Source organism: Drosophila simulans, chromosome 3L (genome assembly GCF_016746395.2).
Source record: "Drosophila simulans strain w501 chromosome 3L, Prin_Dsim_3.1, whole genome shotgun sequence".
NCBI classification, from domain to species: Eukaryota; Metazoa; Arthropoda; class Insecta; order Diptera; family Drosophilidae; genus Drosophila; species Drosophila simulans.
Window position 1 is genome coordinate 18100972 of NC_052522.2, and position 17589 is coordinate 18118560.

Sequence of the window (17589 nt, forward strand, 5' to 3'; positions counted from 1 at the left end):
TGGCAATTAAATTTAGCCAGAATTCAATGAATTCCTGATCCAATAAACCAAATCCAAATCAAGCCCCCTCCCTGAGGAAAATGGAAAAGGTTTCTTCGTTTTTATAACTTTATTTACCCAAACGATAAGCGAAATAAATCTCCGAATGTGGCACGGAGTCACACGTATGTCCAAAATACATGTGTACAGCGGTGACAGCTTGTCAGCCAGTTGGAAATGTGCAGAAAAGAATAGCCAAAGAACAACAAACTGTACCTCGATTTGGTATTGAATTGTGGGGGAATGTGGCGGACGGGAGCCACTATAAAAAGTCGGCAAGATTTACCAAATATTGTACAATGATGGATCATAAATAACTTATGTTTGCTATGGAACACAAAAAAATGTCACCCATACACAGACAAAATGTTTAGTTGATTTCGTGTATTAATTATGTGCACTAATCGTAGAATTTAATAACATATTTTTGAAAAATTTATTGATACCATTTTATTTACCTATTTAATTGCGCATGTTGTGTACAAACTGTACAAAAAAAAAAGAACTAAAAAACTTAGGCTTTTTAAAGTTATATCAAAAAAGAGCTTCTTAATTCCTAAAGCAAGTTCATTTCATTAACCTGACTTCTGAAAAACTTACTAAACTTACCAATAAATACTTGCACTACGTTTTTTTATATCTATCAGCATAAATTAAACTGATTTCCCTAAGTGTAGAAAAAAATCCGCTTGAAGAGGCGGGGCAATTCGTCGCTAAAAGTGACGTAACACATAAGCCCGAATCGAACCCCGACCCAAGGCAACCAACTAACTTGGTCCCAGTCGCAGTTCAGCCCTCCTGAACTGAACTGCCCCGGCCATTAAGGACAAAAGGATGACCCTTGATGTCGTAAAAAAGAGCGAACCGAAGTGACTGCCGGACAATGGTCACTTGATGATGCGGGCGCGCTGTCCGCTATCCGCTGTCCGTCCGTTTTATTTGCTGCCTTTTTACGGCAAATGAACGGAAGCGACTCGTAAAACTAGCGAATTGTGAATTATGTTTGCTGACATCTAGACCGAAATACAGCGACGACCGTCGATAGTTGGCAATAAAAAACGACGGAGGAGCAAAACGTGTGCCGATGGTCAGCTAAGCTCCTCTCGAGCTGAATCCAAAAATCGACCCCATGGGGTCGCCTGTCATCGTCTATTGAACTCGTGTTCCGACCAATAAAAGAGGCATTAAAACACTGAAATATGGACTGGGAAACGAGTTGGGCGGCGGCGCGGGATATGGAATAGGGCACTTGAAGGATCCCATAAGTAGTGCGAAAACATTGTCGTAAATAAATTTTATTGTAAATTGTGCCGTAAAATGTCCTGCCCAAAAGGTGCGACTTGAGGGAGGGAGCAATTGAGGTCAGTGCTTATGGCCAATGTTTTACTGCTGATTACCGCCTTAAGCACTTATTTACCAATGCTTACTTTATCATAATTAAGGAAGAAAGATCACAGAATATAAAGTGGGAGTTCCATTTCAGTTTATAGTAAGCAGCATATAGTTAATGGTACAGGTTTTAAGGTTTATTTGTAAAACGTACCAAAAAATAGGTATAGATGCTTTTAATAATCCTTATTTTGGCATAGAAACTATGTACAGTAAGATTCAGGATTTATATCTGGATCATATTTTTAAAATACCCATTTAAGTTTACCCTTTATTTCTAAGATTTCCATACTATCCTTTTCATTTAGAAACGGCTTGTAAGGAGTCATGAAGGCAAATTAGCCATTAAGGGCACACTAACCGCAACAAGGAAGACTGCTCCGAGGTGAGCTCATAGAAAATAAACGTAAGAAAATTTCCAAAATTGTGCTTTTAAAAAGTTCCTAGCCAGAAGAAAAAAATTGGTAGAAGAAACACAGGAAGCCAACGCAAGGATAACGGGCGAACGGCATTCAATATGCACACGCCATAATCACATTAAAACGTAAACGATATGCAAATGGAATGTACTGACAAGGAAGCGGGCGAACTCCTTTTCCACAGGCTCAGGATCCTGCCAGGAGTTAATCAAAAATGCACACACACGACAAAAAAGGGCGAAAGAAAGAGCAAAGGATGGAAAAACTACGTGGAAACTTTTAAGCCCAAGTCCTGCGGCAGGAAGTGGCTTGCAACTTGAAGCTCCGGTGGCTTCGTTTTATTTTTTTTTCAGGTAATCACGTCGTCACTTACAGTTGCAATTAAGGCTGGGACTAAGTGAACGCGGAAATTTTAATTCAATAACAGTCAAACGAGGCATTTCCTCAAAGTTTTCCCACACTCCCTCCTTGTTTGTGGTCTGTTTTACTTAAAGTCAATTAAAATTGAAGAGGCATCAACGAAAGTCTTGCCTTTAGCCGCCGAAACTTTGGACTTGAGTGCGGCACATGTGGGAACTCAATTTCCCTCCTTCGGACGGAACTAATGCAATCAATGGACATGTGCGTGGGTGCCCAAAGTTCAGCTTTTAAGAGACCCACACCTTCGGATTTTCTGGGTGCAGTGTAACTGGAAAGTTGTCAAAAGGGTTTTCGGAGTGTCAGTTTCGTAAGGAGTTTATATATAAGTGCAAGGGTGGATTGAATGGTAGTCCAAATACTAAATTGTCTAAATACTAAATACTAAAAATATTATTAGTCAAAAATTAAATTTTTTTGCTTAGAGGAAGTTAGAGGATGACTATATTTTATTATTAACAAACATAAACAGAAATGGTTCGTGATTTCCTGTAAGCTTCACATATGGAAATGTATCCTTGACTTCGAAAGATATTACATATATTCGCATAAGGAAATTTATATTTATATTCCTTAACTATAATCCGACTAAGCCAAAAGTTAAGAAGCCCTCAATCAACTCTCCCACCTGTATCTATTTGAAAATCAAAACCGAAATAAACACTGCATTTCCATTTGCCATTTGCTACTGCCGACTTTCCCTGCTCGGCTGCAATTTCAATTAAATTATCAAAACAAGAAAACCATCCATAAAAGAACAATGGCGAAAGCCAAAGCCCAAACACCTAAGTGCGTTGTGCATCCTGTTCGAGGAGCCGGGCCAAAACACCTAAGTCATGCCATTGTCATTGGCTGGCATTGTTTTTCGGCTAAGACTTAAGACTCGGCAACTTCATTATTCTTGTGGCCAGAATCCTCTGGCCCGATCCGCAGAAATGACTTTTCAATGGCGTAATGAAACCGAACCCAAATCCTCCCAGACAATTTCATATGCAAATGACTAAAATGAATTTAATCAACAATTGTTTGTCTGTCTGCAGCCGCAGCCACCTGACTTCAACGCACCCACATTGGGATGCATTATTCTAATGAGATTCTGCTGGCGGCAGTTTTTTATGGTCCATGGGGGTTGGGGCTGGGAAACCGGACCATGGAAAACCTCAACGTTGTTGCAATCGCTGCAATTATTTTGATAACAACTTTTCGTATTAAATGGCGAGACATGAGACAGATAAAATGCAGAGAACGATTGTCCTTAACGGGGTTATTAAGCATACGACATGGCTAACAAGGAAAAGTTTTGATTCTCAAGATGTGGGTTCGAAGTTGAGATACTGTAACACACGTCACATTCTAATCATGGATGGTTGTTAATTTTTTAAATATGTATTATTACTCTTGTTAAATTATTAAATAGTTCACTTATATGTATATGAAACATTTTGTATAATTTTTTATTTCACACAACTATTGTACAAAGAACAGAACTAACGCAGTCATTACGCATACGACATGGGTACCAAGTGAAAATTTTGACTTTTGAGACGTGTGTTTGAAGCTTAAGAATGTGTTACTTTTCATTTAAAGTTTTATAAAACAGGTAATACAGTTATTTGGAAGCAATACATTATACACATCTTTTGTTTAATTAACTAATTAATCTCTGCTAGTGGGTAGCTTAAATTAAACACAAACATTTTTTCTTTCAACACTGCCACTAAGGAACTGAACTACCCTCAGTAACCCTTTAGTTTCTGTCCATTTAGTGTACAATTCGAGTGTGTTGCATTTTTGACCGCAGTAAACGTAATTGTCTGTCCGGCGGTGGGCAGTCAATAAAACCAAATGATTCCCAGCTCCCTTACAAGTAGCTCCATGTTTATTATATGCTCAAAAAAGCAGTTCGTTTATCTTGGTTGCCTGGGTTCAAAACTGCTTTGCGTTTTTCATAGCTTGCAAATATTTTTCCGGCCACATGTTGCAGCAACAATGTTGCCTGAGAAACCTCACAAAGCTTTTTGTTTGATTTGCATATGGAGAAATGAAATGGTTGGGGATTTCGGTGTAAACTGGAAGATTGGAAGGATGAGCTCTGCTCACTTTGCTGCTGCTGGAAATGACCGGCAATTATATTGTTCTCCGTGCTCTGGCTCTACACTTAAGTAAACCACTTTTAATGTTTAAAAATTTTATATTATTTATACTATTTAGTATTAATGGTATTAAAACTACTAATAGTATATTATATATAAAATAGTATTTAGAGGCGAACTAAATTTTTATTCAACTACTTGTAGTTTTTGTTTAAAAGTTGGCTTGAAATTTTAAAATATATTTACATGTCATATTCTAGAGGCACTTTTATTTCCAGTGTGAGCTCCTTGCTGATGGTCTTTACATTCCCACACCATTTCCTCTGCGAACCCACTCCAATTGCAAGTTCAATGCAGGTCCAGTCCCATGTCCTTGTGCATTGTGTCCTGTCCAGCTTGTTATGTCCCTGACAGCCATCGTCATCCACATCGCATTCTTATTGACTGCCAGTGCCACTTTGGCTGCATTTGCCATTCGGTAATGCCCACCCGGAACACCTCCCATATCTGAGGAATTCGAAATGGGGAGTTCGTGGGGTGAGAGCAACATTGTGTGGTGTTGGCTTTTTATTTTGAGAATTTGGCCATTTGCGTTGTATTCGGTGCGACTGGGCATGCAAAATTAAATTAAAACGAATTAACAGAAAAAGGAGTCGATGGGTTTTTTGTACGGTTGGGGAAATGTACCCATTTTAAAAGCAAAAGAAATTCCTTTGCCTGAAATGTGTAGGAATCTAGATAGTCGGAACCATTGGAATAAATATGTTATTTCTCACTACTGGCTTTTTAGGCGGGATTAGTTTTAATCTTAAATATTTTTTATAAGTCAATTGTGGATCAGTTCAAAGCTAGAAAATCTTTTTATACATACATATATCTATCAAGCATTTTCTTGGATTAAGGTAAAACCATTTTCCAATACATTTTGGCTTACTAATTAAAATGCCTGATTAAAAGTACGTGCCTATATGAATATCCTGCCTTAATTTTGAACAAAGTAAAACGGAAATCACTTAACAAGGATACATTATCAATACATCATTTAAATTTACATAATGTTACAATATTTGTATTCTTTAAACTCATTCTTCATTAAATATCCTAAGCCAGTTCGACTCCTTTAACATATTTACAAATGACTTAAATCTTGAATGTGACATCATCAGCATAGCGGGAAATTGGTTTTCCACTCCCGAAAAAATCAACGAAAATGGGAACAAAATAGACAACACGGAAAGTGGATTTGAATAAAAAATGAGCCCCGTGGCGGACGCAGGATAAATGCAGTGAAGCCAAAGCTGAGTACTAAATTACAACGAAAAACAAGAATTACACACTTCAGTCCACAAAAGGCAGCAAATACCGCCTGCAGTGGTCACCCAACCCGCAAATGGAAGGACCTCCAGCGAAGGAAACTAATATAAATAAAATTTCAATTACTCAACAATTAATTTTGTCTTGTGTGCAATCGGCGAAGCGTTAAAAGGCCACGCAGACAACAGGACGAGGGCCAAGGGCAAGGACTTGAGAAAGGACATCCCGGCTCACTTCCTGGTGAACTACTCAGGCGAAAGTTGGATCATTTGGAAAGTATTTTGAAAAAGATTCGGATACACTGAAATAAAATCGAAATTAAAAATATATTTAAATTATAATAATATATTTGTTCTTGTAAAATGTCTTGCATATAATGAGAAGTAAAACATGTTCGCAATTAAAATATATTTAGAAGCCCATTATATTTTCTGAGTGTTCTCTTCTCTTGGCGATATCACCAGCTGCGTTAGCCTCAAGACTTTAAAAGGATGAATAGGGGGGAATAAAGACCAGAGTTGGTTTCAAACTTTTTAGTTGACTTAAGTCCTTTCGGCTTTTAATTGTTAGGGCACACAATTAGATGGCAACGTATTTGTTTCTTGCTGATTATGAAGCGTTAAGCAAAACTGTCAACGTGCCACCCGAGAAACGCAATTTATCGGGAAAGTTTCGCAAGTTCCGGCCCCTTCCCACCGAAAAAAGGATTCCCCACTTCTCCGAGAAGCTTATCTTTCGCAGCTTCGTCACTCAAGTGAAACGAGCTGCCAAGAAGTTGATCGAAGGAGGAAGATAGTGTCTGGCTTATAAGGACAAGACAGCCCCGACTCCGGGTTGTCACGCACAAAGGAGTCTGCCTGCAAATTAGCAGAAAAATCTGTTATCCTTTCGTTTGGCTTGCGCTTGCGGGCGTGTTAATGATTTTTCCCCCGTCCGTGGAAAAGTTTGCTTTCCTGGAGGAAAAGTTTTTCGTGTTCGTTTCTGTCTCCTTACAAATGAAGTGACAGAGCATATTTAAAATTAAACAATTTAATCCACCGAGACGAAGTCGAGAGTTGTCTCCACGTGAAGTGAAATGTTGACACTGCCGCCGGAGTTTTGTTCCAGGAATACATGTGCTAATTAGCAAACAGGATTCCTTATCCTCGTCCTGCCGCCTGCGTGTTGCTAAACAAATAAGTTTGTCCTGTCGCCGTCTTATCGTCTCGGGCCCATTGTCGTTTTCCAAGTGGTTGATTGGCACGTAATTTAGCCGAGATCTCACTGCGGCTTGTTTGTTCTCCTTTGGGCAATCGAGCTTGAGCCCGCCTGCCACTTGGAGTGTGGGATTATCCCAGGTATATAATTGGGAAATAGCTAATGGAATTACCCTCATGTAAGAAACCATTTTAGCATAGGCTTAAAGTAGTTGGCTAAAACTGCGTCAATACAGTTTTATTTCAACCTTATTGGGCTCAAAACAAATCAAAATAAATAATATAAAATAATTTAATATAATATAATACGAATTTCGCTTGTGATTTTAAAAGATTAATGAAGCTTAGTTAGTAGCTAATAGTAATAATTTGAATGTGGTTCACTGGCTATTTTTCGAATCTCCTAAAATTTTGACTTGTGATTCAGCGAGTTAAATAACCTCTAAAGCAAATCCAAGAAAAATAATAAAAATCCGCCAAAAAACACAGAAAAATAAATTTAATTATTTTAAAATGATATTGATAATGGGTAGTGAGAGAAGAACCTTTATAATAATTACCACCCAACAATTCCCCCGACAATAAATATATGAAATATTTCGAGAATAATCAAGCAAAAAGCAATGAAAAGCCACAGCCATTTTGATTACAAACTTTCAACACGGGGCGAATATAAAAAATGCAATCGTTAGCCCAAAATCAATATCAATGACCAGAAAACAACCGCAATGTAACACATTTTCCCCGCACATTTTTGCTTTGAGTGGTCGGTTCAAATGGCCCGCTCATGGCTACAATTGTTTGCCAAAAACATTAAAACCTTTATTTGGAAATTACACATAAACATATTGCAAAATCTGCATGATGATATACAGAGCGGATTATTTGGTGGATAGGAGTGTAGATTTCGGTATTCGACTGTGAACCGCAGCAGGGTAATCCAACTTTATAAATGAACACATAATATTTCAAATATTTTGTTTAAATTTTAAATATTTTGTTTAAATTTATATATAAAAGTATTCAAAAAAGAAGAGTTTTATGAAATTAATTATTATATTTAACACGCTTAGATGCCATAAATAGTATGTTTTATATATTTTCTTTCATTCACCAATGCTTTTCAAAAATCAATGAAACTTCAACAACTGAGAGTATTCTCACATCACCTAGCGCAGAAATTATCCGCTTCCTGGTGAATTTATTTCGCTGGAATTGCGGAACACATATTTGCCGATGCATTTTGGAAACATCATTAAACCGAAAATTGTTGCGCGGAGTGCAACGGCCTATGAAGAGCTGGCCCTTATGGCCAACGCATTTCCCTCGATGAATGGACGATGCCAATGAATTTTCATGAATGCAGTCAAGTCTATAAAAATTAATGCATTGCAGTTGGCTGCAGTCGCTGTTTGTCCGCTCTTCAGGGCTTCAATGCATTTTAAATATGAGTTAAAAAGCCTGAAAAATGCCTCCCATCCGAACTACAAAAAAAGAAAGGTGGAGAGTTCCGGCACGACCTTATCAAATGGTCATTTCTGTTTGCATTTAATTAAAAATCAACCCAAAAGTAAAGCAGAGAGTCACGTGTCCTGGTCGGCAGGCGCGATAAATCACGCTAAAACAGAGCACAAAGTGTCCGAGTAATTTATCATTGTCATCAGGACGTTCCAGGACTCAAAGGGTGACAGATTCGGCTGAAGGACAGAGATCGAAAGGATTAACACTTTAAATTGCCTAGTTAAACAAAAGGATAATGTCCAGCCTGCATAATGCCAATTGTTCGCCGCCACTGTTTGCTTTGCTGCCGAAGACTTTTCCCCACATTTTGTGTTTAATTGAGAAAATCCAAACTGGACGCAGGCGAAGCTCATAGTCTTTCTATTTACATAGTTGGGAAATTGGAATGGTGTTTGGTGCAGTGAAACAAAATCACGGCAACTTTCAATTAAAAATTAAATAAATTAGTTAATTAAATAAGTCTAAATTGCTTTTAGCTTAGCTTATCAAAATGGATTTTAATATTTTTAGGGTGGATTATTCAAAGAAATATGATAACTATTCATTGATAATATATACAACTGTCTTGGTTATTTTTTGGTTAGTTATTAAAGATAATAGTATCACCGATGACCATTATATTTGTTTCAGTGTATCTAATGAGGTTTGGGTTGGGGCAAAGTTCACTAAATTGCATTTCGTCACGCAATTAGTGGTTCATTTACTGCCTGACTGAGCCTCCTTGGAAGATCCGTCGGTTCTGTTTACTCAAAGCTCCTTCGTCCTATTTGGGCTGTGAAGGAGTGTGGGCTTCAGTGAGGTTGGCCAAAACTTAATTTCATCTTATTACGATGCAGAAATTTTGCAATTTCCGCAAAGTCCACTCGTAAGCCTGGTCAATTGCGTTTCGGTCCTGTTGCCCCTCAGCCATCGATGTCTTGCAACGGAAATGGAAAATGTTTGTGGCAATGACTTTGGTTTATTAGTTTATCGGGATGTCCATCCTTGCAATTACTATGAAATGGGAAGTTAAAGGTAACATTTTAGGCAAACGAACAGTTTCAGCTACTGTAGCACACTACTACTACTACTACTACCCAGTATTTTATTTTAAATTGTTAAACAGAATAGTCGTAACAATTAAGTGAATGTGAGTTTTTCCACCAAGAGTCCCAAATAAAATCGTTAAAAAATACTGCAAAATATTTAATGGTTTCCAAATTTGTAACGAAAATTGATCCCTAAACGTTAGACTTTTTTATTTCCCATTTTTATGCCTCATAATTAAATATTTTGCGCCTCAATTTGAAGGAACTTCCCCCAGAAAAAATCGTTAGGATTTTTAGTTTTCCGAGTTTTTAACCGTTTAGAAAATATTTTACGACTAACAAGCAATTTTCCATTGAGTAATAACTAATTTTTGTGAAATTTTATTGCAAGGATTTTGATGCGCCCATTCAGGAAGGCAATCCCAAGTAGCCTTTCCCTTCCTTTTTTTATGACCACAAACCAGAGTCAAAACAGAGCAAAACAACAGAGGAGGAAGCATTAAAAAAGCTAATTTAATTAAAAGAAAATGCAATGAAAAATGCCATTCCGACAGGACAGCTGGGAGAGTGTGGGCAAGGACTGCTGCATTGTCCTGTGCGTGCTGCCTGGCAATTTTGCCGATTTTTTATGACACAACCGAACTGAACCGAGTTGAACTGCAGGCAGAAGTGCAACGGAGACGATGACGAGAACCAGAATTCTTCTTGGCGCGATTTTATGCACATTTATCATAATTTCACACGCAGCCACGGATCCGAGGAGGAAAATGGATTCGCATGGGATGGGATGGGGTTTGTTTCGGTTTCGGTTGCACACATAAAAAATAATCGCAGGACTGACGGGGTTTTTTAAGGGCAGAACTGAAGGGGCGTGGAAATTGCATTTTGCCTTTTACGAGCAATGACATTTATGACAGTTTCCCTTTGCTCAAAAAAGGAAAAGATAATGCTACAGAAAAATGAAACGGAGAAATGAAAAACAGTAACAATGATAACCCATTAAAACTATTCGTAAACACACCTTTCCTTCGCCATCGACTTGAGGTGAGCCGTAACTCCTGCTGAGACATGTGTAGAGCACAGCAACAAAGTTTGACTGGCATTATTAATATTAATGGGGAAATGACTACAAAAAACAAAACATATACAAAAGGAAAAATAAACGCAAGCCAGTGGAAATGTTCAGTCGAAGAGGCTCTGCCCTGTAAAGTGTGCTATAGTCACCATCTTCTTAGTTAAAATCGAAAATTATAAAATTTTAAAGTAATTTAAAGTTTTTATTAAAAATATATTTTAAATAAATATATAAAAAAAAGGTTATTGGTTTTAATGTATAGCGTTCATTTATATACATATTGTATTTATGGTACGCTTTGCACATTAAGAGTATATTCTCTGTATATTTTGGGCCATAAAAAAAGTATTAATAAAATTACTTTTTATTTACTTTCCTCGCTGGGCTGAAATCTTCGAAGGTATTATCCGAGACACGTTTTCCGGTAATTGAAGTGTTTGTTGTTGTTCCCGTTCCGGTTTCTTCTGCTGCTGCTTTTGTTGTTGTTGTAGTCTCCGGCAGCTGCTCTACTTGATGTCCTTTGTCCTTGCCTCATAATTCTGCTTGTGACAAATCAACGCCCTCTTGTAGCTGACTTCCTGCTGGTTATGTGTAGTTTTTTGTAGCTAGTCCTCGAGTATCCTTGGCTTTCTTGTAGTCGCTGCTATTACTGTTATCAAGAGTAATTTCGCTTTTTTATTTCCTTCGACTATTGCCAGCGATTTCCGTTTTTTCGCTCCACTCCTCAGTCGCCAATAATTTCATCTCATTTCATTCTTTGTCATAAAAATGGTCAACATTACGGAGAAATGTTGCCGAAGCATTTGATGCGTGCAATATGCAGAAAGTTTCCTATTTCAATAAAAAGCAAGAAACGACGTCGAATTGTGGATATAAATCTATAAAAATCTCTGCATTTAATATCGTAAAAATATCATCCCTCAGGATTTTGAAGGAGGGAAGGATATGACAAATATAAAGTTTCTTCATTTTTCTGGCTTTGGTTTTAGTTGCTCTATTTTGGAGGCAACAGCTGGCACTCTTGCAACATTGTCGCAGGACTTCGGTTTTAAAGATAAAAAAAAATCAATAGAGAAATAAATTTACTTAAGCAGAAAATCAAATTTTTCGTTTGGTAGCTAGGTTTTTATATCGATAAATATATGAAGAACAATAAAGAAATATTTGTTTTGATCCTAAACTTATTGAACTTCTTTGACAATGATTCCCAATTAGCACCTACATAAATTCCAATCATCTTTACAGACTGACTTATTCTGTGGTTAAAGATTCAAAGATAAAACCAAGATGTTAAGGAAATATCTTGGGGAAAGTAATCCGCAAAGGTTCTCTGAGGGTTGTTTGTCAACCAGAGTCAGACTCATAAAGGTGACACTCAAACCGCAGATTTTATTAGCTGACATATTTATGAATATTATTAACATTTCGTTTGGCAAACATTAACGCGTACGAAAAGAGCGCTGAATGCGAACAGGAAAATGCGCAAAATGGAAATGTTTTTGCATTGGCCAGGATCCGGATCCATGATTCTGGATTCCGGATTCCGGATCCCGATCCTGAATGCGAATTTCCAAGGGTGCGCGCCTCCGTGGCTCATTAATTTTTATACGCGGTGCGTGTGTGTTGCATTGCAATAAAAACATATTTTATTAGTCGACGAAGAGCCAGAGGCTGCATTCTGAGCCACCACCAAACCTCTGATGACTGCCTGTCAGCATAAATTCATTATTTATGGTGCAATCAATGGAGCTGCCGAGCGTATGTCGAACCCATCAAACTCGTCAGTTCGCATCGCAGTCATCATCGCAGTCATTTTCCGAGCTGATCTGCGTCTGCCACAAAGCGGAAGTTTGTTTATTTTATAGTTTCTGACGCCCGTCGTTCGCCTCCTGAAGGCGCGAAAATTTGTCCTTTTTCAATACATGGAATACGGGTATTCTTACTTCAATACAACGAAGTATTTCGGGATACTGGGGAGCTAAAAATATAAATTCAAAAGATACTTAAAACACTTGGTATTTAATAAACAAAATGCTAAAAGTATTCTTAACTGACTAAAATAAAGTAAGGCCTTTAAATTACTGAAATAGTTGTTAAACAGTTAAAATTACTTATATGTACGGGATGGAAAGTTTATGTTTGAAGGGTATTTAATGTTCGGTCTTTGCAGTTATATCCTGTTTTTGCAAACAATTTGCGGCCCGACGGGTTGTCCTTTTGTGACAGTTATGTGTCTCAGATTCCTCTGGCAAATTTGAATGCATTCTGTTTGGGAGACGGGGTGTACATATTTTGATAGAGGGTGTGGCAGAGTATTACCATAACTCACTTGGCATCGGGATAATTTGCCTTTTTGAGAACTATTAGCTCGTAATCTCGGGTTCAAGCTGCAAATAGAAAAACTAATTAAAATGTTCGACCGGCTTGATGAATGGTCTGCGACTTCCTATAAGCAGACACACACATCCTGGTAGCGAATCCACCCTGTAATTAATACGATTCGAGTGAGTGTGTTCCATCATCATCAACATCATCTTGCGTGATTTGCTTCACCACCGTTGCGGAAAAGTTTCCTTTTACCTAAATTCAAGGCATATCCTGACTGCGATAGGCGGTCACGCATCGTCCTCTTGTCATAATTTTTCTTATTTCGCTTCTCCGCCAAGTTTCCTATTAAATATTCAAGCGAATCTGGAGGATGTCAGCTCGGGCCTTCCTCTTAATGACATTTCAATAATTAATGTGCTCCCTGCTTTCTTTTTTCGCCGCTAGCCTCGTTTCCTGGCTCGTGTGCGTGTCCTTTCGTCTGGACTTTTCGACTCCGACTATCTGACTAGATATCATCAATCAAAGTATATTTTTAAATGCTTCGGTTCTTTTGGCGAGCTCCTGCTGTCGCGGCTTATAAATGATGTTTTTGTTGAGCACTTCTTTCTTTTTTTGATTACATTTTCGGGTGCGCTGTTTTTTTGTTGATATTTTTCCAGAGGTTACATTTTGATAATTTCAAGCATCTAATCCAATTTCCTTCTGCGTACAATTTTCCTCCATTTGCACAACTGTCATAATAGACGACGTGGAATTTCGGTGGAGTTTTCCAATTGATTAGAGGACAACCACACGCACAGGCCTTTGGCTAATCCTTGGGCAAGGACCCTTGCACTTATAATTTCGAAACAGGAGCATTTCTACTTTGCTGCACAAAAAGTCTGAGCTAATGACATTAGTCTGCCTGCCATTAGTTCTTGGCTGATTCGATTTGATTTAATTTAATTTTATTCCATCGCTTTCTGTCATAAAAGCTTGGAGGGATATTGAAAGAAATAACCACAAAGATTGCCAAAGAGTAAAGTCTTGGGTTTCCTAGTCATGAGAAATGCTATTATCCTTTCTGAAAAGTAAAGGTAGCTTCAACAATATTTGAAAATGCAGAAAGATTCAAATAAAACGAATATGAACAAAATGGCAATGATCCGCCGTCTTTTCAACAAGGCATCCCAACTTCAAACTGTTAAATTTTCGATTTGGTTTGAGAATTTGCCAGTGGACCCTTTTTTTGGGTCTTCATTAAATTCTGCACGAGCATCCGCAGAATTGGCCTGTTTGTGTTTCTACCTTTTACCTATTCTACTCAAACAAAAAGTATAGAACGAAAAATTGGCTAACATGCCAGACAATTATGTAGAAGGTAGGGATCGAAACAACCGATAAAGATCAGTCAAGGTTAAGACCCGAAACATAAAAAAGGGCTGCTCCTTTTGACCGAAAATAGTTCTTGGAAATTTATGGATAAAGTTTTGTTTTGATTCGAGTTCACTTAACTCTAAGCGGTCTCCCTTGCACTCTTTTCGCCTTTTTTGGCATTATTAGAAACACTTTTCGAACTAATTAACAGCAGAGACAGAAATAAAAGTTTGGAAGAATTTGCTGCTAGGGATTAAATGCTTTCCGTCTGTGATTTTTACAGCACTTCGCTTACAAATCGCTCGACGTTTGGCGCAGCTTCAAACATAATCATAAACTTGTGTTAATTATTTTTCATATGCCACTCCGGCTTTCCCGTGGGCAAAAGTTTTATCTGTTTAACGTTAATTAGTTTTGTTTGGCAAAGTGAAATTTCTGATTTCTTTTTGCGCGAGCTCTGGCAACTTTTATTAACTTTTTTCGGGCAATCAAAGTGAATTGAACTGCAGGATGTGCAAGGATATGGCAGCTGCATAAGTGCAAAAGTTTAATTAAAAGTCCTGGCCGCGTTCGCGGAACACAGAGTCATATCCTTCGAGCTGATGACGAGACCCTCAAGAATTGCACATCGAATTGTTCCCTGCCATTTGGCGCTTGCCAAAATTAACTTAAAAATGCAAATTGTTTTGTTAGCACCTAATTTTTTGAAATTATCGAGGGGAAAAGATGTCAAGACTGCCGCGGGGGAAACTCCCTGCCTGCTCTTGTTACAAAGTTTCTGCATCGAAAAATCTTGGCAAATATTTTTGTATTTCCTCTTTGCATAATTGAATTTTCTTTGTGTGTTTTCTTGCTGCCGTTTGTTGAACAATGTTGTCGGAGTGGCTGAAAAGTTTTTCTCAGAGTGGAAAAGTTGAACTAAATGACTCTCATTCTCCCTTAACTTTGCACATTCCAAGAAATTGGGAATTCATTTTTTCTATTAAAAATAAAATTATAATAATATATTTGAATATAATATTTATCCATATTCTTATTCAATTGATGTAATTGATCTTCTCAACACTATTTCAGTTTTTGGAGTTGATCTATCGAAGAATAAGAATATTGAAGTTGAAATAAATGTTTCTGCTGGAAAGTGGGTAGTAAAAACATGCTTTGTTGTAAAATTCTACAATAAATAGTCCATATCAAAAACATTAAGATATAAATATCATCAAAAATGAATGTAGTTAAGATTCTATTATCTATAGTACCAAAGGATACCACCCCATTTATAATTTTATTCGTTCTACAATAATTCAAGAAAGTAGATTGCTATAATATTAATATTATTATAATTAATTAAAATTAGTTCTGTAAATATCAATCTTAATATTTTATTAAGATACATTTTAAGGCGGACGCTGCCGCCAAACGCCGGAAATCAAATGCCAAACTAAAACAAAACAAAAAGTGTTGTATAACGTTTCTTAACCAAACGCAAGTAAAATAATTTTCACAACCACCGCTAATTTCATTGATTATTAAACTGCCTTCTAGAAAGTTCCTTTTACCGTCGGCGAAATGAAATACAATATGTGCTTATTCCCAACTCAGTTTTTCGAGTCATCACCTTAGGCTTTCTTCGCCGTTTGTATGTAGATAATCTGAAAAATGGTAATCTGAATTGTTCAGTAAATGAAAAAACAATGTTTTTTTTTTTAGTTTTCGTTTTATTGACTTTTTGTTTGACAAAAAATTGATGCAATTTTTAGCCAACTTCGACTCATTTTCGTTTTTTCCTGGGGTTTCTTCTTTAAAAAACTTAGAAAAACTCGTCTTACAAAAGAACTTACAAACTATTACAGTAGTAATTCATTTAAATAGGCTTTAAGAGTAAATTATTTCTAAAGAAGTTGATTTTTATCATTGAAAAATGTTTGTAAAAAATTGGGGACTTTATAAAAACGTTTTTTTTTTTCAAATTTTTCCTCCGCTTTTTGTAGAAACAAAACCATTATCACAATCGCTTTGATGAGTAAACTAAAATTGGGTGGGTGTTGTGTTGTGTCCTTGACTGCAGTAGAAATCGAGTGCCGTCGGCTGATGAGTGGTGACTGTTTTGGGTTTCTGGGTTGGCTCATGCTTATTTCCTTTGTACTGTGGATTTTGGACTGGACTATTGGTTTTCCCCGTAGTTGTTAGTTACTCGAATGTTCATTGCGATGGCTTGCGATATTTGCCGGACTTTCTTCCGGTCTTCGGATGACATGTACTGTAGTGGCGCAGCGTTTCCAGGACAACGGTGGCCAGGAATCTCCACTGGGACTCCCGCAAGCGGAGGATCTGCTGCTCCTTCTGCTCCGCCTCCCGCAACAGAGTCGCCTGATCGGGTATGTAGAATGCCACTGCCATTGTTGGGTTATCTTTCTTCTCGTTCGGAATTACACAACTGGTAGTGAGTGACTCAATAACTTTCTCTTCTGCACAATGAATATTTATCAAGTTAGTTCTTTGTTGCTGGCGCACACACTTTGCTTTCGTATTTTCGAGTTCGTTCACTTTGTTCTGGTGTCTCTCTTATTCAAAGATTTTTCGAGATGCGTTCGCTGCGATGGCTGCTTTTCAACTGAATATGTTGAGTAGTGCTCCGATGATATTTATACCTGGTGCTCTCCCGCCGCCTTGTTCTCTGTTTTTGTGGTGGTGGCTGCGCTCTTTTTGGCCTTCTTCGCTCTTCGGCTCTCTGGCTGGGGTTTTTTTGTTTTGGTATTTCTGTTGACATCGCCACATTCGCAGCTCCAAAAAGCAATATTTTTTTCGTGAGCGGGGGCGGGGCCACCTTGCGCCTGTTGCCAAGCGTGTTTTTTATGTGGTTGTGTTGTTGTTGCCAGGTTGTTGGCAGCGCCTTTGTTGTAACTGTGTGTGGCGAGAAGTACAGTTAGCATATTAATTGTATTAAATCGTCGGTGCATGACAATCGTTTTTCACCAAGGAGTTCGACAGAGAAAGACATACGAGAGTTGCTTCTTCACGACTAAGTCTTGAAATACCCTCTATGATTAACATTATTTACAGTAGCTACCCATTAGTGATTAGCAACTTAACTATGCAGGATACCTAATAACCACCAAGTACAACCATCTAGCCGGTTTCATATTAATTCTGCGAATTTCATTTCTTAAATATTAAATATATACATTTTTTTTCGTATATGTCAGTCAGCAAATTGTCCTTTCAGCTATGAACGCCAATAAACTTTCTGTAAAATTCTTTAAAAAAAAATAGAAAAAAAAATAATCTTAAGAAAATTCTAACTAGCAAAAGGAGGAAAAATGAATCTAATATTTTTAAGACTAGTTTGTGCTATTAATATTACAACATTAAAAGTACAAACTATTTACATACATAAGCAGAACAGCTTTTTGTTAG

General features: G+C 37.5%; 1 protein-coding gene across 1 annotated transcript; it reads right to left on the minus strand.

Annotated features, from left to right (window-relative positions):
- Positions 1-15897: 15897 nt before the first annotated feature.
- On the minus strand, positions 15898-16819 carry LOC27206211 (cell death protein rpr). The gene has a single exon (XM_016169292.3). The coding sequence runs from the start codon at positions 16570-16572 to the stop codon at positions 16375-16377; it is 198 nt and encodes a 65-aa protein (XP_016032420.1). The 5' UTR covers positions 16573-16819; the 3' UTR covers positions 15898-16374.
- Between the last annotated feature and the right edge of the window lie 770 nt (positions 16820-17589).

Coding starts and splice junctions, on each gene's coding strand:
- LOC27206211 (XM_016169292.3), bottom strand. CDS start 16,572: ATGGCAGTGGCATTCTACATACCCGATCAGGCGACTCTGTTGCGGGAG.